This window comes from Bufo bufo, chromosome 5, assembly GCF_905171765.1.
Source record: "Bufo bufo chromosome 5, aBufBuf1.1, whole genome shotgun sequence".
Classification (NCBI taxonomy): domain Eukaryota; kingdom Metazoa; phylum Chordata; class Amphibia; order Anura; family Bufonidae; genus Bufo; species Bufo bufo.
The window spans coordinates 273685412-273708191 of record NC_053393.1 but is presented as its reverse complement, the minus strand read 5'-3'; the positions used below and the strand labels follow the sequence as shown (position 1 = coordinate 273708191).

The 22780-nt window shown below is 43.9% G+C and overlaps 1 protein-coding gene across 1 annotated transcript in view; it reads right to left on the bottom strand.

Moving 5' to 3' along the window:
• Nucleotides 1-15851, bottom strand: part of ERP44 (endoplasmic reticulum protein 44) — a 62600-nt gene extending 46749 nt beyond the window's left edge. Inside the window, exons 1-2 of the mRNA XM_040432279.1 lie at nt 15656-15851; nt 5887-5959 (exon numbers count right to left, since the gene is read on the bottom strand). Coding sequence (XP_040288213.1) covers nt 5887-5959; nt 15656-15721 — 139 coding nt within the window. The 5' untranslated portion in view covers nt 15722-15851. The remainder of the gene's footprint in view (nt 1-5886; nt 5960-15655) is intronic.
• Between the last annotated feature and the right edge of the window lie 6929 nt (nt 15852-22780).

Genomic DNA, 22780 nt, shown 5'->3' with positions numbered 1-22780 from the left:
GGCCTACAGGATTCTGACCAAGTCTGATGAGGAATGGGAACCCTCATCTGACGAATCTAGCGGGTCAGAATATGAACCTGTAGAAAGCAGTGGCAGTCTGACCCAAAGTTCGGACGAGGAGGTGGAGGTCCCTGATAGAACCAGGCGTACCCGGCCCCGTGTCGCTAGACCACAGGTTGCGCAGGATCCGCTTCAAGAGCAGCAGAGTGGGGCTGGCGCTGTCGGATCACGTGGTGAAGCATACACCAGCAGCGCAGCCCTCCCTGGACCTAGTACCAGCACTGCCATACAACATGGTGAAGTGGCGAGCACCAGAAGGGCAGTTGAAGCTGGTACGGTGGCACGTGCAGTAGTTACCCCGTCGCAGCCACCGCACAGACAGGCCCGTAGAGCCCCTAGAGTCCCTGAGGTGCTGGCAAATCCTGATTGGCAGTCACCAACTTCAGCCGCACCATTAGTTCCCCCTTTCACCGCCCAGTCTGGAGTTCGGGTTGAGACGGCTCAAATCGGTTCGGCCTTGGGATTTTTTGAGCTGTTCTTGACTGCGGAGCTCTTGGACTTAGTCGTGGCAGAAACAAATCGGTATGCCACTCAATTTATATCCGCCAACCCGGGAAGCTTTTATGCCCAGCCTTTCCGGTGGAAACCAGTCAAAGTTTCCAAAATTAAAATTTTTCGGGGCCTTCTCCTCAACATGGGTCTAACCAAAAAGCATGAATTGCGGTCAAATTGGTCCATGAACCCGATTCATCACATGCCCATGTTCTCTGCTGCTATGTCCAGGGCACGATTTGAGGCCATACTGCGTTTCCTGCACTTTAGCGACAACACCACCTCCCGTCCCAGAGGCCACCCAGCTTTTGACCGGCTCCACAAAATTCAGCCCCTCATAGACCACTTCAACCAGAAATTTGCAGATTTGTATACCCTAGAGCAAAACATCTGCGTAGACGAGTCCCTAATACATTTTACCGGGCGCCTTGGCTTCAAACAATACATCCCAAGCAAGCGCGCCCGGTATGGGGTCAAATTGTATAAGCTCTGTGAAAGGGCCACAGGCTATACCCACAAATTTCGGATCTATGAGGGAAAAGATCAGACCCTGGAGCCGGTCGGTTGCCCTGACTACCTGGGGAGCAGTGGGAAGACAGCCTGGGACTTGGTGTCACCCTTATTTGGCAAGGGGTACCATCTTTATGTGGACAAGTTCTACACAAGTGTGGCCCTCTTCAGGCATTTGTTCATAGAACAGATTGGCTGCTGTGGCACCACGAGAACTAGTCGCGTGGGCTTCCCCCAACGGCTCGTTACCACCCGTCTTGCAAGGGGGGAGAGGGCTGCCTTTTGTAACGAAGAACTGCTCGCGGTGAAATGGAGAGACAAGCGTGACTTTTACATGCTCTCCTCCATTCACGCAGACACGACCATACAAATTGAGCGAGCAACCCGTGTCATTGAAAAGCCCCTCTGTGTCCACGACTATAATTTGCTCATGGGAGGGGTGGACTTAAATGACCAGATGTTGTCTCCGTATTTAGTTTCCCGACGCACCAGACGCTGGTATAAGAAGGTGTCTGTATATTTAATTCAATTGGCGATGTACAATAGTTTTGTTCTCTCTAAGGCTGGGAGAACACGATCGAGAACCTCCTGTATCCAGAAGTTTCCGTGGCCCCAACCACCAGTGTAGTTAGCCGTCTACACGAGCGACAATTCCCCAGTGTCGTTCCTGGTACCTCAACCCAACCGTCACCCCGAAAAAGATGTTGTGTCTGTAGCAGGAGTGGAATAAGGCGTGACACCCGCTATTTCTGTCCTGACTGTCCTAACCACCCTGCCCTATGCTTTGGAGAGTGTTTCCGGAAGTACCAGACACAGGTACACTTAGCATAGGGATTGCATCTCACAGGACAGGCACACAGGTCTATTAGGGCCTCTCCTTTCACCTGGGATAAAGTGCATAATGTACTTCGCCACATCTTTGGGCGATTTGCGCTTTGCACATTGTCCCATGGGGAAGGAGAGGTTTGTCCTATAAAAGGTAAAAAGAAAAAAAAAAAAAAAACACCAGTAAGCAAAAAAGTTAACTTCCAGTTAAAAAAGTTTAAAAAAAAGTTTATATGTTCTGTTCAAAAGTTATTATAAAGTTAATAAAATTTATTGCGTTGCGGCCTGGTTTTTTCTTTTTTGTTTTGTTTTTTTTACCTTCCAGGTGAACCAACCGATCAACTAGCTGCAGCACTGATGTGCATTCTGACAGAAGCATTGCGCTGCTGTCAGATTACACACAAGTCGGTGTATGCGGCGCTGCAAGACGAGATTTCTCCTCTGCAGTAAAAGATACGTTTGCCGAGGCATATGAGCTGAGGAGGCGGCGGTGTTCATATGCTTTGGCAAACACTTTGTATATATATAAAAAAAAACAAAAAAATCCCGGCAATGATTTATTCATCCACATCGATTGATGTGAATGGATAAATCTGGTTTGCCAGGGCATACGAGCTAAGTGGGTATGGATGTTGGGCGGAGCTCCTATGTCCTGGCAGACGCCTTTCCCCTCCTTTTTCTTTTTTTGGCAGAGATTTTTTCATCCACATTGATCGATGCGAATGAAGAAATCTGTGCCGTTCATTTTTTTTCTTCCAGCCCAGAGGCTGAACGGAAAAAAAAAAAATCTCATTACCCGTATGCTCAATATAAGGAGAATAGCAGAAACTCCTAATGCTGGCCGTACATGTAATGATTGCGGAGACCCTCAAATGCCAGGGCAGTACAAACACCCCACAAATAACACCATTTTGGAAAGAAGACACCCCAAGGTATTCGCTGAGGGGCATATTGAGTCCATGAAAGATTGAAATTTTTGTCTCAAGTTAGCGGAAAGGGAGACTTTGTGAGAAAAAAAAACCAAAAAATCAATTTCCGCTAACTTGTGCCCAAAAATTTTTTTTTATATGAACTCGCCATGCCCCTCATTGAATACCTTGGGGTGTCTTCTTTCCAAAATTGGGTCACATGTGGGGTATTTATACTGCCCTGGCATTCTAGGGGCCCAAATGTGTGGCAAGTAGTTTGAAATCAAAATGTGTAAAAAATGGCCGGTGAAATCCGAAAGGTGCTCTTTGGAATGTGGGCCCCTTTGCCCACCTAGGCTGCAAAAAAGTGTCACACATGTGGTATCTCCGTACTCAGGAGAAGTTGGGCAATGTGTTTTGGGGTGTCATTTTACATATACCCATGCTGGGTGAGAGAAATATCTTGGCAAAAGACAACTTTTCCCATTTTTTTATACAAAGTTGGCATTTGACCAAGAGATTTATCTCACCCAGCATGGGTATATGTAAAATGACACCCCAAAACACATTGCCCAACTTCTCCTGAGTACGGAGATACCACATGTGTACACTTTTTTGCAGCCTAGGTGGGCAAAGGGGCCCACATTCCAAAGAGCACCTTTCGGATTTCACCGGCCATTTTTTTTTTTACACATTTTGATTTCAAACTACTTACCAAACATTTGGGCCCCTAGAATGCCAGGGCAGTATAACTACCCCACAAGTGACCCCATTTTGGAAAGAAGACACCCCAAGGTATTCGCTGATGGGCATAGTGAGTTCATAGAAGTTTTTATTTTTTTTCACAAGTTAGTGGAATATGAGACTTTGTAAGAAAAAAAAAATAAAAATCATCATTTTCCACCAACTTGTGACAAAAAATAAAAAGTTCTATGAACTCACTATGCCCATCACTTAGGGTGTCTACTTTCCGAAATGGGGTCATTTGTGGGGTGTTTGTACTGTCTGGGCATTGTAGAACCTCAGGAAACATGACAGGTGCTCAGAAAGTCAGAGCTGCTTCAAAAAGCGGAAATTCACATTTTTGTACCATAGTTTGTAAACGCTATAAACTTTTACACAAACCATTTTTTTTTTACCCAAACATTTTTTTTTTATCAAAGACATGTAGAACAATAAATTTAGAGAAAAATTTATATATAGATGTCGTTTTTTTTTGCAAAATTTTACACCTGAAAGTGAAAAATGTCTTTATTTTTTGCAAAAAAAATCGTTAAATTTCGATTAATAACAAAAAAAGTAAAAATGTCAGCAGCAATGAAATACCACCAAATGAAAGCTCTATTAGTGAGAAGGAAAGGAGGTAAAATTCATTTGGGTGGTAAGTTGCATGACCGAGCAATAAACGGTGAAAGTACTGTAGGTCAGAAGTGTAAAAAGTGGCCTGGTCATTAAGGGTGTTTAAGCTATAGGAGCTGAGGTGGTTAATAGGGACTCCTGACTTTACATTGAAAGTCAATGGGGGACGGATCCGTTTGCAATTGCACCATATTGTGTCAACGTCAAACGGATCCGTCCCCATTGACTTGCATTGTAAGTCTGGACGGATCCGTTTGGCTCTGCACGGCCAGGCGGACACGAAAACGCTGCAAGCTGCGTTCGGGTGTCCGCCTGCTGAGCGGAACGGAGGCCAAACGGTGCCAAACTGATGCATTCTGAGCGGATCCGCATCCACTCAGAATGCATTGGGGCTGTACGGATCCGTTCGGGGCCGCTTGTGAGAGCCTTCAAACGGAACTCACAAGCGGAACCCCGAACGCAAGTGTGAAAGTAGCCTTACCTGATACCAAATACATATACTTGTTTTAATACTTAAAAAACATAAAAACTCTGGAAAATATATATTTCTTTGCATCACCATATTCTGACACCCCTAACTTTTTTTTTTATATTTCCCTCTATGGAGCTGTGTAAGGGCTCTGTTTTTTGAGGAGCAATGTAGTTTTTACCATACCATTTTGGGGAATGCATGAATTTTTGCTCACTTTTTAATACTTCCCCCCCCCCCCCATTATGCATTTCACTGTATGAGATAAATAATTTAGTATTATAAAACTCTGGGCATTTTTGGGTGCTGCGATACCAATTATGTGTATTTTATATGTAATTGGGGAAATATAAACAAAATAAAAAGAAAACAAAAAAAATAAAATTGCCATTTAAGGCTTTCACACCTGCGTTAGGTGCGGATCCGTCTGGTATCTGCACAGACGGATCCGCACCTATAATGCAAACGCTTAGATCCGTTCAGAACGGATCCGTTTGCATTACCATGAACAGAAAAAAAAAAAATATTTTTTTTTTTTTTTTGTTCATGATAATGCAAACGGATCCGTTTTGACTTTACATTGAAAGTCAATCGGAGACGGATCCGTTTGAAAATTGAGCCATATAGTATCAAATTTAAACGGATCCGTCCCCATTGACTTACATTATAAGTCTGGACGGATCCGTTTGCCTCCGCACGGCCAGGCGGACACCCGAACGCTGCAAGCTGCGTTCAGGGGTCCGCCTGCTGAGCGGAGCGGAGGACAAACGGTGCCAAACTGATGCATTCTGAGCGGATCCGCATCCACTCAGATGCATTAGGGCTGGACGGATCCGTTCGGGGCCGCTTGTGAGAGCCTTCAAACTGAGCTCACAAGCGGAGCCCCGAACGCTAGTGTGAAAGTAGCCTTAGAAATATAGAAAAAAAGGGAAATAGACGTTCCCTTTTATTTTTAACATTTTCCTCCTTATAAAAATAAAATTAATGGGAATAACAAAACAAAAAAATCGAATATGTCTTCAATGAAAATGGCCAAGTCTTAACCAGTTACTGAACTGTAGTAATGCATTTTTTTTTTTTTTTTTTTTTTATTGCTGTTTGTCGCAAAATTGCATGCAGGGATTCTGACAATATAATAGATGTCTACTTTCTATAGGTATGGGGTAGGTTTCATTTGCAAAAGTCAAAAGTTTGAAAAGTGTCTGGTCTATCAGAGATGCTGTACAGACGGCATACTTTACACAAGAGACAACAATCACTTACCTAAAGTATCATCTATATTGCCACTTTCTAAATTTAAGATGTCACTTTTTGCTGGAGTGTAAGCCCATGCTGCCTGTAAAAAATATAAAAAAAAAAATACAACATAGGTAATTACCATCAAACACTTATTAAATTTAAAAACAAAAAAAATTTGAAAAAAATTTCAAAGAGCAGAAGCACTGCTCAGAGCATTCTGCTTCGATTTTATTCTTGTTAAAAAAAATTTAAAAAAAAAAGTAATTACCGTTATTACCATTGGGGATATTACTACTTCTGGCAGACATTATGTATACTGCAGGGGTTGGTATTTTATTTTTTTTAAAAATCATCCATTTTTAACGGCCATAAAAAACATGTGCAAAATGGCGATTAAAAGCGGGCAGTTAGAAAATAGATGCAAAAATGGCCTTGAAAAACAGTGTGTCCGTTTTTCATGGCCATTTTTTTTTTTTCACCATTGCCTTAGAGGACTGCTGGTATGTGCAATTTGACAATTTTTATAAATATAAACTTGCAAAAGAGTTACTGTTATTTCACTTCCATTTAAACTTTCCAGATAATGCTGAATTCTTAATACTTTGGAAAAGTCATCCCGGCTCATGGTAACTCATGTCCTAGGCACACACTTTAGTTAACAGCATGCTACACCTAAGTTGTCAATTAAGAAATAGCCTGAAAATCATATTTGAAATGTCTATAATCCAGATTGACATTATCTCCTTCACCCAAGGCTTTAACCTTATGGGATTCACAAATCGCTTTCATCACCAGGGTACTGTAGGCATTTTCTACATACCAATCTGGTTTTTAATTAAAATAACACCAGAGGAAATGCATTGATAAGGATTACCGTTTCAGCCTCCTGGCTTGAATATTACAAGCAAGTCATAATTTGTTACATATATAATTGTGCATAGATACAATAATTGACCTAATCAGACATTGCAAACATTTAAGTTATGGCCACACAAGGCAAAATTTCCGCCGAGAAATGCACAAGGTATCCACAGTAAATCTGCATGTGCTACATGACGATTTTTCACAGATTTGCTGCACAATTAAAAAAGTTTCCTAAGACTGTACTAGTGATGACCTATTCAATGGAGAGGTCATCAGTATCTGGGGTCGGATCCCCGCCGATCAGCTGTTTGAGAGGTCACCAGAGTTAGCAGTAGCATCGTGGCCTTCTCTCAGTTCACCAGCAGAGCGCCGCATATTGTATAGCGGCTGTGCTTGGTATCGCAGCTTAGCCTCATTTACGTCAATGCGGCTGAGCCTCGCCGAGGCCATGTGACCAATGAAGGTGACATCACACGGCCTATGGAAAGCTGAGAGAAGCGGGTCCCAGGTGTTGAACCCCCACCGATCAGATACTGATGACCTATCCAGAGTAAAGTGTTAGAAAGGCTGACATCTGCAGTGGATAATTGGTATAGACAGATATGCTGCAGATTTAGGCTATGCCCACATGTGACTGAAAATACAGCAGAAAATTATTTTGAGTCCTTTGCTGTGGTCCTTGTCACTGAAATGGCTGTGGATTTCACCCTCTCTGTTGCCAAGGGTGAAATCTGCAGCACAAATTGGCATGGTCAATTACGATTCTTTTCAGTCACGTGTGCCTAGGGTCCCTTATATAGATTTTGTTGCAGAAAATTTCTATGACTGAAAATCAGTTCCATGCATCTGAATGAGGTTGTTTTGACAGCAAGCACATGAATTTCTGCAAACTCCATTCAGGTGAGTGGAACCGATTTTCGGTCGCAGAAAGTTCTCCAAAACAAAATATGCTAAATGTGAAGGCATGCTGCAGATTTTCCGCAACGTACCGTATCTGTCACATGTAAACATGCCTTATTTTAGCTGCCTCTCCATGCACATACCCTCGTTTTCAGTACTGGGGTTTCTGCTTTACAGATATACAGTAGATACGCATAGGTTCAACATCTGCATGGAGTTTGTGTGTGTTTGCGTGGCTTTCCTTTGAGTACTCCGGTTTCCTCCCACACTCCAAAGACATACCGATAGGGAACTTAGATTCTGAGCCCCATTTTGGCACTTTAATGTCTGTAAAGTGCTGCGGAATAAGTGTTGTAAGGTTGAAAACCTTAAAAAAAAGACATACATCCAACCAGTTCAGCCTGTTATCCTTCAAAGTTAATCAAGAGGAAAATGAGGTAGAAGCAAACTGTCTGCGTTTTAAAAGAAATCAGGCTAAAATCAGAATAACTGATTTTAATAATCTTTCTGGGTACTGTAGTTCACCCATTCCAGTTATTACTTTAGTTGCCCTCCTCTTAAACCTTCTTTTCTCTAGATGTAGAAGATGTTTCCTTGTCACAGTAACTGTCCTGGGTATACATAGATCATGGGAGATGTTATTAGATCTCCCCTCAATTTTTTCTAAACTAAATAACCCTAATTTTGATAATCTTCAGGGTACTGTACTTGCCCTCCTCTGGACCTTCTCCAGCTCTGCTATGTCTGCCTTGTTCACAGGAGCCCAGAACTGTTCATAGTACTCCATATGTGGTCTGACTAGTGCTTTATAAAGTGGCAGGACTATATTCTCATCATGGGCATTTATGCCCCTTTTGATGCAACCCATTATATTATTGGCCTTGGCAGCAGCTGCCTGACACTGGTTTTTGCAGCTTAGTTTTCCATGTCAGTGTTACCCAGTGTTTTACCATTTAGTATGTACAGCTGACTTGTATTTTCCCTTCCCACGTGCATAACCATTCCCCAGTCGTCTCCACAACAGCACACTTGAGATTTTGCCCGCACTGTTTGGACAGGAAAAGCACATGCAGAGAGGTTTAAAAAGCCCTTCCCATCCTCCACCGGTTTTCTGTCCCTGTACAGGACAGAAGCTGCAGAGGTCAGGGTTACTTAGCCCTGATGATAGGAAGAAAGATCCATATGAAGATTCAGGAGGAAAGTAGAGGAAGCCGGCAAAGCTAAGTAGCTCCCTGCCTTCTTCATGGAATTCTACTTAGGATTGCAATACTCTTAAAGCGAACCTTTCACCTCATTTTCACTTTATAAACTAGTAACAGTGCCTTATAGATCATCTTCAGTGTGTTCTTATACATGTTAGTGCCGCTTTCCTGCGATGTTTATTCTTGAAAAAATCGTCTTATAAAGTTCACATTTCATGCTCCAACAGTCACGCAACAAGTCAAGGAGGTATCCCTTCCCTCACCTCTGGCTGTACCTCCCCTGCCCTAACCCCGCCTCTATGCTCTGTAATTGATAGCCGGCTCAGGAGAAATGGGCAACGCTCACTCCCAACTTGGCATTCTACATGGGACCACATGAATCCCGTCACTGTTGAGCGCTGGCCTGCTCCGGAAACACATCACTCAGAAGGTAGCATGAATCATCCCAGCATCCAAGCCTCTCAGCAAAATGCTTCCTACCACCACCAAAGGGGGGGAATGCTGCTAAACAGGTTAGCTCCTCTACTGCTTAACTGGAGGAACAGCTTTACAGTCTTTAGCACCTCTGTTCACAGTAAACATGCTACAGAGTGAATTTAGGAAGGCTTATTCATGATGAGCAATAGTGACGAGGCTAGGGAGCCTTTACCAATTTCTTCTACATAAACTCCCTTCCGTCTTCTTGCTTCCTTCAGGCTTAAGCCTGAACCTCTCTAAAGACCTCAATAGGGACAGGAAAATACTGAAGGGAGGAGAAATTTAAACCAATTTTTTTTTTCTGCAAGTTACAGCAAGAGAGCGACACATATCCTTTTTTTCTAATCTGTTTTTACAACCCCAATTCCAGAAAAGTTCCAGACTGAAGAGGGAAGGCTACACAATGGTAGACATGGCCTTTTTTGCAATGTGTTGATGCCATCAAGTTCTAAAGAGGTTACTTTTATTCATAAAATGGTAAAATATTTCACAGTCAATATCGGATATGTGTTCTATAATGTACTGTAAACAAAATATGGGTCTAAAATTTGAAAACCATTGCATTCTGATTTTATTTACATGGTGCCCCAACTTTTTTTTGAACACGATTATGGGGGGCTGCCATCATACCAGAGATATTCTTAATGGTATGTGATCCAACCTGAGTATGTAGTGTTAATCACTGAGCCAGTTACTTACCCACATACAGACGTTTTCTCCCAGCCCAAGCATTCTCATGTTATATACTAACCTTTTATGTGGCACAGTGTCAAATGCTTTGGAGAAGTCCAGATATATAACATACATCCTCTTCAGTGTTTACCTGCACGCCATCTACATTATAGAGGTGGTGCGGTTCAATTGCAACTGCTGGTCCCATTCAACTGAAAGGGACGAGCAGTTATTATTACACTACACCACCACCTAGACCAGGCATCCTCAAACTGCGGCCCTCCAGCTGTTGCAAAACTACAACTCCCAGCATGCCTACAGGTATCAGCCTACAGCACGGCATTGTGGGAGTTGTAGTTTTACAACAGCTGGAGGGCCGCAGTTTGAGGATGCCTGACCTAGACAGTGTGCAGTTAAACACTGAATAGGATGCAGTGCTTGCACTTTTGCTCCTTCACTTTGCATTTTGTTAAAGGGAAATGCCCCATTGTTTAAACCATGTTTTTCATGTCACAATATAAAAAAAAAAATTAAAATCCTGCATTATTCACACTGGGCACAAAGCCTAATAATAAGCGCTTCTTGGTCTGTATAGATCACTTTACTGCTTATCATTACAGGCAGGATTAGAATAATAGTTATCATTAGGGATGAGCAAATTGACTTTGGATGCTGAACACATATCTCAGCCATATACACTTGGGTTGTCTACCAGATACCTGCACATCAGATGACTTTTCAGAATCAACTACCTTTTGTGTATCGTGCTCATTCATCTGGTGAAATTATCTTTTATGCAGCACAATAAACAGGTCCCCAGCGTTGGATCCCCGCCGATCCCATCATCAGTAGGAAAAAGGTAGAGAACCCCTTTAAATCATCATTTCTGAGTAGCAGATTGTTCTATGAACAGCGATCTACTGCCTAGAAACAATGAATTTGTACAATGACGAGCAATTGCAGTAGCCATCGCTCGTCCCAGAGGTGATTGTGCATGCACCTTTTTACTTCCACAGACGAGCAGGCAATTATCGGGGAAAAACAGTCCCATGCACAATCGGCAGTGGAAATCCAGTATTAGTCACTAACGGCTTGCCTTTTTTCTGGCCTTGGTGATCCTTCTAATCAAGGATGTAACTTATTGTAAATCCTAAATAAATATCTGAGAGGAAACATGATGACTGTAAGGTGTTTGCCTAGCGTCACAGTCAAATGTGTTTCGTTGCTCTCGGAGGAATAGATTGCATAACATAACTTTTTACAGGCACTGTACGCTTTTAATTATTTTAGCGTGGTTTTCAGTGTTTCAACTACAGTTCTTTTTATTCTGGTCTAAACCATGCAAGGCGTGTGTGGTGGACCAGTCTTATCAGATGTCTGTTGGTATAGTAGTTTTAGTAGGTGTCAGCATTGTGGACAATCTAGGGTGTGTAATTGCCATTGAGGGTGGATAGAATAATTTGGCTTTATTTACTTTTTCAGGAAAAGAATATTCTGTCCAAGTAAAAGCTGTTCTCGGGTTAGATTTTGAGTATCTCATACTGCATTTCCAGTGTACATTAAAGGGAATGTGTTGCCACAATTTTTTCTGCCAGTTAAAATCAGATAGTGACAGAAATACTTTTTTTCCTAAACGGTTTTTATTTTCTATTTCTTAAACGACATTATTGGGGCAGCCCAAGCATTTAGAGATTTGCTTTACAGTAGCCACATGGCCCACAGACACAATGGTCAGGAGGGGACCTCACCGACTCTAATGGAGAGTTTTATAGGCATGCTCCGTGGCCTGTAGTGGTCAGGAGGGTGTAGATAAGTTTTGACAATCATCTATTGTGAACAGTGCTAAAAAGTCAGAACTCAGCAGCAAGGTGGATTTAGACACACCAATAACCGTCCAGATTATCGGGAATGTCCGTTCCTGCGAACAGCCAATCATCTGGCTGTCAAAATGTGCCGCCAACAGCGAAACGCTCATTCATCAGGTGATCCTAGCGTTCATGCAGGCACCACTGATTAGGGATCGACCGATTATCGGAAGTACCAATATTAAATCGGCCGATATTAAGGATTTTGCACATTATCGGTATAGGCATCTGACCTTGCCGATATGCCGACAATGCGTATAAAGCGAATACTAGTGACCGCTTATGGAAGCGCTCACTAGTATGCATTGGGTGCCGGTGCCTTATGCAAGCGCTGCCAATACTCACCCTCCCTGGTCTTTTTTGATGGGGCCCGCGCTGAACTGTCCTGACCCCGTACAGCGTCAGGACGTAGTGCACGTGCACTATGACCTGACGCTGCACGCTGTAAGGTGACAGTGCAGCGCGGGCCAGAGAAGACAGGGGAGCGAGACACCGGAACCGGTGATGACGAGGAGCCACGGTGCAGGAGAGGTGAGGAGTTTTTTGATTATATTCATCTGAGGTCTGAAGGGTTAAATAAAGTCTGATCTGAGGTCTGATAGGGGTTAATAAAGTCAGTGAGAGGGGGGGGTGGAAATTGGCATTTGGCACTAGTATATTATAAATGTAAATTATAAATTGACTACCAACTAAGGGCTTTATAATTTACCGTACATTTATAATATACTAGTGCCAAATGCAAATTTCCACCACCTCAGTGACTACCAACTAATATAATATATATTATAATATATAAAATATCGGTATAAATTATCGGCTATCGGCCTGAAAGCTCACCGATTATCGGCTCTAAAAAAAAAACAATATCGGTCAATCCCTACCACTGATCATGGCTTCTGAGCAGAAGATTGTGTGGTCTGAACAGCGATCTGCTGCTCAGAAGCCATGATGCTGTATGAGGAGAAAGGATTGTAATAGTTAATCGCTGTTCTAATACAGTGAAGAAGATTGCTACATGTAAATGCGCGGTCTCCTTCACTGAGCGAGCAGCAGACTGTCGGGAAGGAACGCTTTGTTCCCCGACAATCGTCCGCTCATTCCGCCTGTCTAAATCCACCATTAAGTGTGCTTCCCCCAAATCTGGCCAGGAGGGGAGGGGCTGCCAAAAAAATCCCATAAGGTGGCCAACCCCTTTAGGTAAATAGAGCCTAACTCCAATCACTACTAAATGACTATAGAATCATTGGGGCAGGTATCCTAATGCAGTCTAAACAGTCTGCAAAGGCCAGTCAGCATTAATTCTGTTGACACAGAGAGCAACCCGTTCATTGGGTTAAAGTATAGCTGATGTGATCACCTAAATCAACGTTTCTGGGAGGCAGATCATGCTGTCTGTACAGCAACATAGTCAACGGCACTAGGGCAGTGTAAGGCCTCGCGCATGCGACCGCTGTTTTAGTCCATATCTGATCCGCATTTATTTGTGGGTCAGATGCTGACCCATTCACATCAATGGGGCCGCGAAAGATGCACAAAAAATAGAACATGCCCTATTCTTGTCCTTATTACAGACAAGGATAGGACAGTTCTATTATGGGCCGGACATTCTGTTCTGCAAAATGCAGATGGCAAAACAGGCTACGGTCGTGTACATGAGGCCTAAATCTCAGGGGGGCTTCCTGCAACCAACTGCACATGCACCAATACATTACCACCAGTGCAAGCATGGAGAGGAGGAAGTGGTGCTCTGAGTGGCTAGGCTAGCTCCTTGGTGCTCCAATAATGCTGATCTCATCCTCATCTGCTTAAAAAAAAAAGGATTATAATGCTACAACAGTACATCCGTTTGCAGCATTAGAGAGTTAATTTTATTCACCATGATTAATAGGGTTGATCATGGTGACAGATGCATCATTTGATGACTGACACAAAGTAAGCCAACATAGACTCGAATCATGACTGTGTGTGTCTACGTGTTTTTATGTATGTGTATATATATATATATATATATATATATATATATACACATACATACATACATACATACATACATACACACACACACGTACAGAAGGACCCATCTACTTCTATGGGGCTGCAAAAGATCCAGACAGGACACCGGTCTGCATCTGCACGTCCATTCCGTGGCATCCACAAAAATATACATGTCCTATTCTTGTCCACATTACGGACAAGGATAGGACAGTTATATTAGGGTCCAGACATTCCGTAAAACACACACCGCCAGTATGTTTTGTGAATCCACAATTTAACGACCACAAAACAGGCAACAATTGTGTGCATGAGCCCCAAGGCTGTGTTAGTTGGCCAGACGATCACTAATGAACATTTGCGGTAACGTTTGCTAGCGATGATCTGGCAGTGTAACACTCCTTCATCGGGCAATACAAATTAAAAAACTGGCTTAGAAATCAATTGCTGGCAGCAGATCATGCTGTCTAATCACGATCTGCTGCCAGCAAACAACAAATCAGTATGGGGATGAGCGATGACATAGCATTCACTCCTACTCATACTATGGAGGGGATCACTGCATGTAAGGGCTCTTTGACACGAGCAGATGCCGTGCAGGTAATCCGCTGCGTGAAAGACAGCCAAGCCCTGCTCTGGCCAGCAGAGACACGGAGCATTAACATGACTGATAATGCTCTGTGCCTCTGTGATCTCTTTACTACCAAATTACAGTGAGATAAAGTTGTCACCGTGATTTTGTAGTAAAAAGATCACAGAGAGGCACAGAGCATTATCAGTCATGTTACTGCTCCGTGTCTCTGCTGTCCGGAGCAGGGTTTGGCATTCTTTCACGCAGCGGATACCACGCACGGGATCCGCTCGTGTGAAAGAGCCCTAATAGCAGCAGTCGGCTCCGCAAACGAGCAGGCGATTGCCAGGAAGGAACGCTTCCATCTCAAAAATCCCTTGTATGTAATAAAAGCTTTAGTCTCCACTAGGGATGAGCGAATCGACTTTGGATGAAACAGCCGAAGTCTATTTGCATTAAAACTTTGTTCTAATACTGTACAGAGCAGGGAATCCGTACAGTATTAGAATGTATTGGCTCCAATGAGCCGAAGTTATTGCTACCTGGGAACCGAACCCAAGTTCGGGAAACGTCTTTTTACAGTACAAATTAATTTTTGAAGTTATTGCTTTAAGTCTCACACGACTTCAGGAAGCATTAACTTCGGCTCATCGGATCCAATACATTCTAATGTACAGAGATCCTGCTCCGTACAGTATTAGAACAAAGTTTTATGAATATCGTCTTTGGATGTTTCATCCGAAGTCGATTCGCTCATCCCTAGCGTCCACTCATGGTTTCGGCTACAGGGCCTGGCCCACACCTAAAATAACTTTGCCTGTCTTCTAATTATAGAGGCCACAAGCTGAATCTCTGGCACTCTGCACTAATGAAGAGCTCAGCCGCTCTGATCCGAATGGAGGCGGTTCTTTAGACCGTGTAACGCCAGGCAGCCGCCGCCTGCTCACACTCAGCGAGCGCAGTACCGGTGCGGGACGGAGTTCCGGGTTATCAGCCAATCACAGGCAGACACAACGCAGGACTCCAGAGAACCGGGCTGTGATTGGCTGAACAGGGTGGGGTGGAAGGTGGACCGGGCGGTGCGGTGGGCTGCGTGATTTCCAACACTATGGGGAGTCAGAAGGAGCCCACCGAAACCCGCACCGCAGAAGGAAGGGTATATCTCGAAAGTGTGCGGTCAGGCCACTGCTCTGCTGAATGGACGGGACTACACTAGTGCTGAAAATCAGGGCAAGGCATCGCCCACTTACCAGGAGGACTAGGACGCAGGCCGGGTCACTGAGAGGCAGGAAAATGGCGTGTCTCATGGTTAGCATGCCCAAAGAAGCGGCGTCGTTTCTGCCGTTCACACTCTTGACACCATAGATTCCTCCAGCCTGCTAGATCAGTAACTACTAGTTCCTATAGAGCTCAAGGAGCTTGATGACATCATGGTCACGTGACGAGGCCGACCGTGTCGCAGCTTCCTGGTGTACCCGCCCATTTAGAACAAGCCCTGTGTAGGCTTGGAGCGGTCTGCGATGTAGATTTGTTGCTCGTGTCTATGAACTGGTGGAGCAATTAACTGGTTTCTTACTTCACCTTCCTGTGGAAGCTTCCAGCTTCTTTTCTGAATCGTGGAAAACAGTGAGAAAAATTCCTTCAGCTAGGGCTTCCACAATGTCCTGCTTTTTCTACACCTCCCAGTTGCCTCCACCTTGTGTGACTGTTTCCTGACCTATTTCTCCCAGTCTCTCAGGCTAATGGAGCAGGAGGATTCCCCAGTGTGTCCCTGCAGTATGCATAACCCGATAAACAGCGTGACTGCGAGCTTCAGATGCTTCGTCCGAAGTCACTTTGTTCAAAACTTCAGAATAATACTGTACGGAAATTTGTCTCCGTATGGTATTAGAATGTATGGGCTCTGATGAGTTATTGCGAAGTCGTGCGTGACTTCGTTGAATAACTTATGTAGTTGATTTTTAATGTGGAAAACCACTTCAAAACTTGGAACCGAACTGGCAACCAAAGCCGATTTTGGGTATTTGCCCAGTATGCAACAAATTGCGACACAATTGTGGCATAAAATTCTGTCACAAACTAAGCCAATGAAGAGTTGCTATAAAGTTAGACTGTAGTGTGTAGACTTAGCAGACAGGGGCATGGCCCAATTTGCAACAAAATGTGCCACAATTATTGAATAAAATTCAGTCTCAAACAAATCCAACCAATAGTTGGTAGAAAGTAAGACAAAAGTGCCCATCCATGTACCAGATGTCTAGACAGCCTAACTTTACACCATCTATACCAGTGGTGGTGAACCTAGGGCACGGATGCCCTAGGCGGCACTCAGAGTCCTCTCTGTGGGCACCCGCACCCTGGAAAAAGTCTCAGGTGTACCAATATGCCTTAGACTTTTCCTGCCATTCATTAGCGCAGAATGTGCTATGAACAGCACAGGCAGTGCATTGAATGTAGACAGGCTATTATAGGTAAATGATAAAGAACATGGAAGATATACTATATTGGACTGTGGTATTCAGGTTAACTTGTTGATAAATAAGTGTGTTGTAAGGTTGCAGTTTCGTGACTCGGTCTCTAAAAGGTTCGCCATCACTGATCTATACGATCAGTAAATCTGTCCCACTCTATGTACTAGGGTTGTTTCGATACCAAAATTTTGATTCGGTTTCGATACCATAAAAAAGTATTGCAATACTCGATACCACGCAAAAAAAAAAGCAGCGTGCATTCCGCATTTTATGGAACTTCCGGCCCATAATCAAACAGTCCTATCTAGGGTTGTTGCGGGTATCGAAATTTCGATACTTTTGTCCAAGTATCTATACGATACCGGGATTTCCATTTTTTCGCGACTGGGCTGCGCTTCTGCGCAGTCTAGTATCACAGAACATGAGCGCGCTGCTGTCAGTGCACTCATGTTCCCTCAGCAGCACAGGGGAGAAGGAAGCAGTCGCTCCCTCCCCCCTGTGCTGCTGCTGCCACCAATGAACGGAGAGAGGGGCGGAGGAGGGGAGGGCGCACTGCTCCACCAATGACAGTACTTTTCCTGGGTCCGGACTTTAAGCAGCAGGCTACACAGAGCGGCGCCCAGAGATGTCCCAGCACTTACTATTATTCCTGGGCACCGCACCTGTGCCCCATTACCGTCTTCTGCAGTCCTGCTCCATATGCTAATTACTATCGGAGCAATGGGGAGGAGACAGCAGCTTCTCTAGTGGGCATTCCTTCTCCCCTGGCTGGAGTGCTGTCCAATCGCAGCGCAGGGAGAAGGAACGCCCACTAGAGAAGCTGCTGTCTCCTCCCCATTGCTCCGATAGTAATTAGCATATGGAGCAGGAGACAGTAATGGGGCACAGCGGGCGAACGGAGCGGCGCCCAGGAATAATAATAAGTGCTGGGACATCCCTGGGCGCCGCTGTGTAGCCTGCTACTTAACAAAGTCCGAACCCATATAAGGTCGTCTTTAACTTTTAATACAGGAGGCGGGAGCCGGCAGCAGAATCGCATAGCCGACATCCTGCCTCTGACAGGGAGCTGTGATCAGTGGCAGTTAACCCCTCAGGTGTGGCACCTGAGGGGTTAACTGCTGCTGATCTGCTGCCAGTACCCACCTCCTGTATTAAGGGTTAATTATCAAAGGTGGTACAGTGCGCTCAACCCCCTCAGTATTATAATCATTGGTGACAGTGGCCACAGGGTCCCCTCAACTCCTCCTCATTGGTGGCAGCGGCAACTTCTGATCGGAGCCCCAGCAGTGTAATCCTGGGGCTCTGATCAGTTACCATGGCAGCCAGGACGCTACTGAAGCCCTGGCTGCCATAGTCAGCTCCCTGCTGCCCTGTGCTCAAAGCACAGAGCAGCAGGGACAGTGTGAGGTCCTATTCACCCTTATAGAGATCTATCAGGGTGAATAGGACAAGGGATTTTAAAGATCCCAGGATAGTTATTAAATAAACTGTAAAAAAAAAAATTATTAAGTTTGAAAAACACACACCAAATCACCCCCTTTCCCAATTTTACATATAAAATATATAAACAATAAATAAACATTGCCACGTCCGAAAAGTCGAAACTATTAAAATATTTTAAAAAATCTGCGCGATTTGCCATTTTTAAAAATGCGGAATGTACGTGGCTTTTTTGTTTTATTTTTTTTGCGTGGTATCGAGTATCGCAATACTTTTTTATGGTATCGAAACCGAATCAAAATTTTGGTATCGCAACAACTCTAGTCCTATCCTATTTTTTTGGGGGGGGGGGGGCACAAGGTGACTAAACAAAATGGCGAATCGCGTGGTTTTTCTTTTACGGAGTTCACCGCATAGGAGATTTTTTTAATATTTTAATAGTTTTGACATTTCGTATGTGGCGATATGTAATATGTTTATTTATTTATTGTTTATTTATTTTATATGTAAAATTGGGCAAGGGGGTGATTTATACTTAATATTTTTTTTATTCTTTTTTAAGTTTTTAATAACTATTTCCCCCCTTAGGGGCTAGAACCTGGGATCTTTTAATCCCTTGTCCTATTCACCCTGATAGAGCTCTATTAGGGTGAATAGGACTTCACACTCTCCCGGCTAACCTGTGCTCTGTGCACACAGCAGCAGGGAGCCGACTATGGCAGCCAGGGCTTCTGTAGCGTCCTGGCTGCCATGGTAACCGATCGGAGACCCAGGATTACACTGCTGGGGCTCTGATCAGAAGCTGCCACTGCAACCAATGAGAAGGAGGGGACCCTGTGGCCACTGCCACCAATGATTTTAATAGTGGGGGAGGGGGCACTGCACCACCAATGATTTTAATACGGGGGGAGGGTGCACTGCGCCACCAATGATAGTTAACGTTTAATACAAATACAGCTGGCGACAGAAACACATTGCCGGCACCTGACAGGGAGCTGCGATCAGCGGCAGTTAACCCCTCAGGTGTGGCACCTGAGGGGTTAATTGCCGCGGACCGCAGCAGGGCGTCAGGTCAGTTGCTGGCAATGGGTTTCTGCCGCTTGTATTTGTAATGTATTAAACGTTAGTTATCATTGGTGGCGCAGTGCACCCTCCCCCTCGTTCCCATTGGTGGCAGCAGCGGCACAGGGGGGAGGGAGAGACTGCTTCCTTCTCCCCGTGCTGCTGAGGGAACATGGCCGCGCTGAGAGCATTCATCTCACATATTCCACAAAAACAGGGGGGCCGCTGTGAAGATCACTGTTAAAGGGGAGGGTGCTGTGGATGTTACTGTTAAGGGGACAGTCCTCTGTAGAGATCACTGTTAAAGGGGCGGGCACTGTGGAGGTCACTGTTTAGGGAGGAGGGGACTGTGGAGGCCACTATTAAAGAGGCAGTGTCGTACTGTGAGTTCACTGTTAACCACCTCAGCTCCCCTAGCTTAAACACCCTAAATGACCAGAACACTTTTTACACTTCTGCACTACACTACTTTCACGGTTTATTGCTCGGTCATGCAACTTACCACTCAAATGAATTTTACCTCCTTTTCTTCTCACTAATAGAGCTTTCATTTGGTGGTATTTCATTGCTGCTGCCATTTTTACTTTTTTTGTTATTAATCAAAATTTTTGCAAAAAAAATGCAATTTTTCACTTTCAGTTGTAAAATTTTTCAAAAAAACGACATCTATATATAAATTTTTCTCTAAATTAATTGTTCTACATGTCTTTGATAAAAAAAAAATGTTTGGGTAAAAAAAAAAATGGTTTGGGTAAAAGTTATAGCGTTTACAAACTATGGTACAAAAATGTGAATTTCCGCTTTTTGAAGCAGCTCTGACTTTCTGAGCACCTGTCATGATTCCTGAGGTTCTACAATGCCCAGACAGTAGAAAAACCCCACAAATAACCCCATTTCGGAAAGTAGACACCCTAAGGTATTCGCTGATGGGCATAGTGAGTTCATAGAACTTTTTATTTTTTGTCACAAGTTAGCGGAAAATGATTTTTTATTTTATTATTTTTTCCTTACAAAGTCTCATATTCCACTAACTTGTGACAAAAAATAAAAACTTCCATGAACTCACTATGCCCATCACAAAATACCTTGCGGTGTCTTCTTTCCAAAATGGGGTCACTTGTCGGGTAGTTATACTGCCCTGGTATTTTAGGGGCCCTAATGTGTGAGAAGTAGTTTGAAATCAAAATGTGTAAAAAATGCCCTGTGAAATCCTAAAGGTGCTCTTTGGAATGTGGGCCCCTTTGCCCACCTAGGCTGCAAAAAAGTGTCACACATCTGATATCGCTGTACTGAGGAGAAGTTGGGGAATGTGTTTTGGGGTGTCATTTTACATATACCCATGCTGGGTGAGATAAATATCTTGGTCAAATGCCAACTTTGTATAAAAAAATGGGAAAGTTGTCTTTTGCCGAGATATTTCTCTCACCCAGCATGGGTATATGTAAAAAGACACCCCAAAACACATTCCCCAACTTCTCCTGAGTACGGCGATACCAGATGTGTGGCACTTTTTTGCATCCTAGGTGGGCAAAGAGGCCCACATTCCAAAGAGCACCTTTAGGATTTCACAGGGCATATTTTATTTACACATTTTGATTTCAAACTACTTCTCACACATTAGGGCCCCTAAAATGCCAGGACAGTATAACTACCCCACAAGTGACCCCATTTTGGAAAGAAGACACCCCAAGGTATTTCATGATGGGCATAGTGAGTTCATGGAAGTTTTTATTTTTTGTCACAAGTTAGTGCAATATGAGACTTTGTAAGAAAAAAAAAATCATAATTTTCCGCTAACTTGTGACAAAAAATAAAAAATTCTAGGAACTCGCCATGCCCCTCACGGAATACCTTGGGGTGTCTTCTTTCCAAAATGGGGTCACTTGTGGGGTAGTTATACTGCCCTGGCATTTTAGGGGCCCTAATGCGTGAGAAGTAGTTTGAAATCAAAATGTGTAAAAAATGCCCTGTGAAATCCTAAAGGTGCTCTTTGGAATGTGGGCCCATTTGCCCACTTAGGCTGCAAAAAAGTGTCACACATCTGGTATCGCCGTACTCAGAATAAGTAGGGCAATGTGTTTTGGGGTGTCTTTTTACATATACCCATGCTGGGTGAGAGAAATATCTCGGCAAAAGACAACTTTTCCCATTTTTTTATACAAAGTTGGCATTTGACCAAGATATTTATCTCACCCAGCATGGGTATATGTAAAATGACACCCCAAAACACATTGCCCAACTTCTCCTGAGTACGGCGATACCACATGTGTGACACTTTTTTGCAGCCTAGATGCGCAAAGGGGCCCAAATTCCTTTTAGGAGGGCATTTTTTGACATTTGGATCCCAGACTTCTTCTCACGCTTTAGGGCCCCTAAGATGCCAGGGCAGTATAAATACCCCACATGTGACCCCATTTTGGAAAGAAGACACCCCAAGGTATTCAATAAGGGGCATGGCGAGTTCATATAAATTATTTTTTTTTGGCACAAGTTAGCGGAAATTGATTTTTATTTTATTTTTTTCTCACAAAGTCTCCCTTTCCGCTAACTTGTGATAAAAATTTTAATCTTTCATGGACTCAATATGCCCCTCAGCGAATACCTTGGGGTGTCTTCTTTCCGAAATGGGGTCACATGTGGGGTATTTATACTGCCTTGGCATTTTAGGGGCCCTAAAGCGTGAGAAGAAGTCTGGAATATAAATGTCTAAAAAAATTTACGCATTTGGATTCCGTGAGGGGTATGGGGAGTTCATGTGAGATTTTATTTTTTGTCACAAGTTAGTGGAATATGAGACTTTGTAAGAAAAAAAAAAAAAAAAAATCTATTTCCGCTAACTTGTGCCAAAAAAATGTCTGAATGGAGCCTTACAGGGGGGTGATCAATGACAGGGGGGTGATCAGGGAGTCTATATGGGGTGATCACCCCCCTGTCATTGATCACCCCCCTGTAAGGCTCCATTCAGACGTCCGTATGTGTTTTGCGGATCCGATCCGTGGATCCGTAAAACAAATACAGACGTCTGAATGGAGCCTTACAGGGGGGTGATCAATGACAGGGGGGTGATCAGGGAGTCTATATGTGGTGATCACCCCCCTGTAAGGCTCCATTCAGAGGTCCGTATGTGTTTTTTTGCGGATCATCGGAATGGAGCCTTACAGGGGGGTGATCAGGGAGTCTATATGGGGTGATCACCCCCCTGTCAATGATCACCCCCCTGTAAGGCTCCATTCAGACGTCGGTATGTGTTTTGCGGATCCAATCCGTGGATCCGTAAAACACATACGGACGTCTGAATGGAGCCTTACAGGGGGGTGATCAATGACAGGGGGGTGATCAGGGAGTCTATATGGGGTGATCACCCCCCTGTCATTAATCACCCCCCTGTAAGGCTCCATTCAG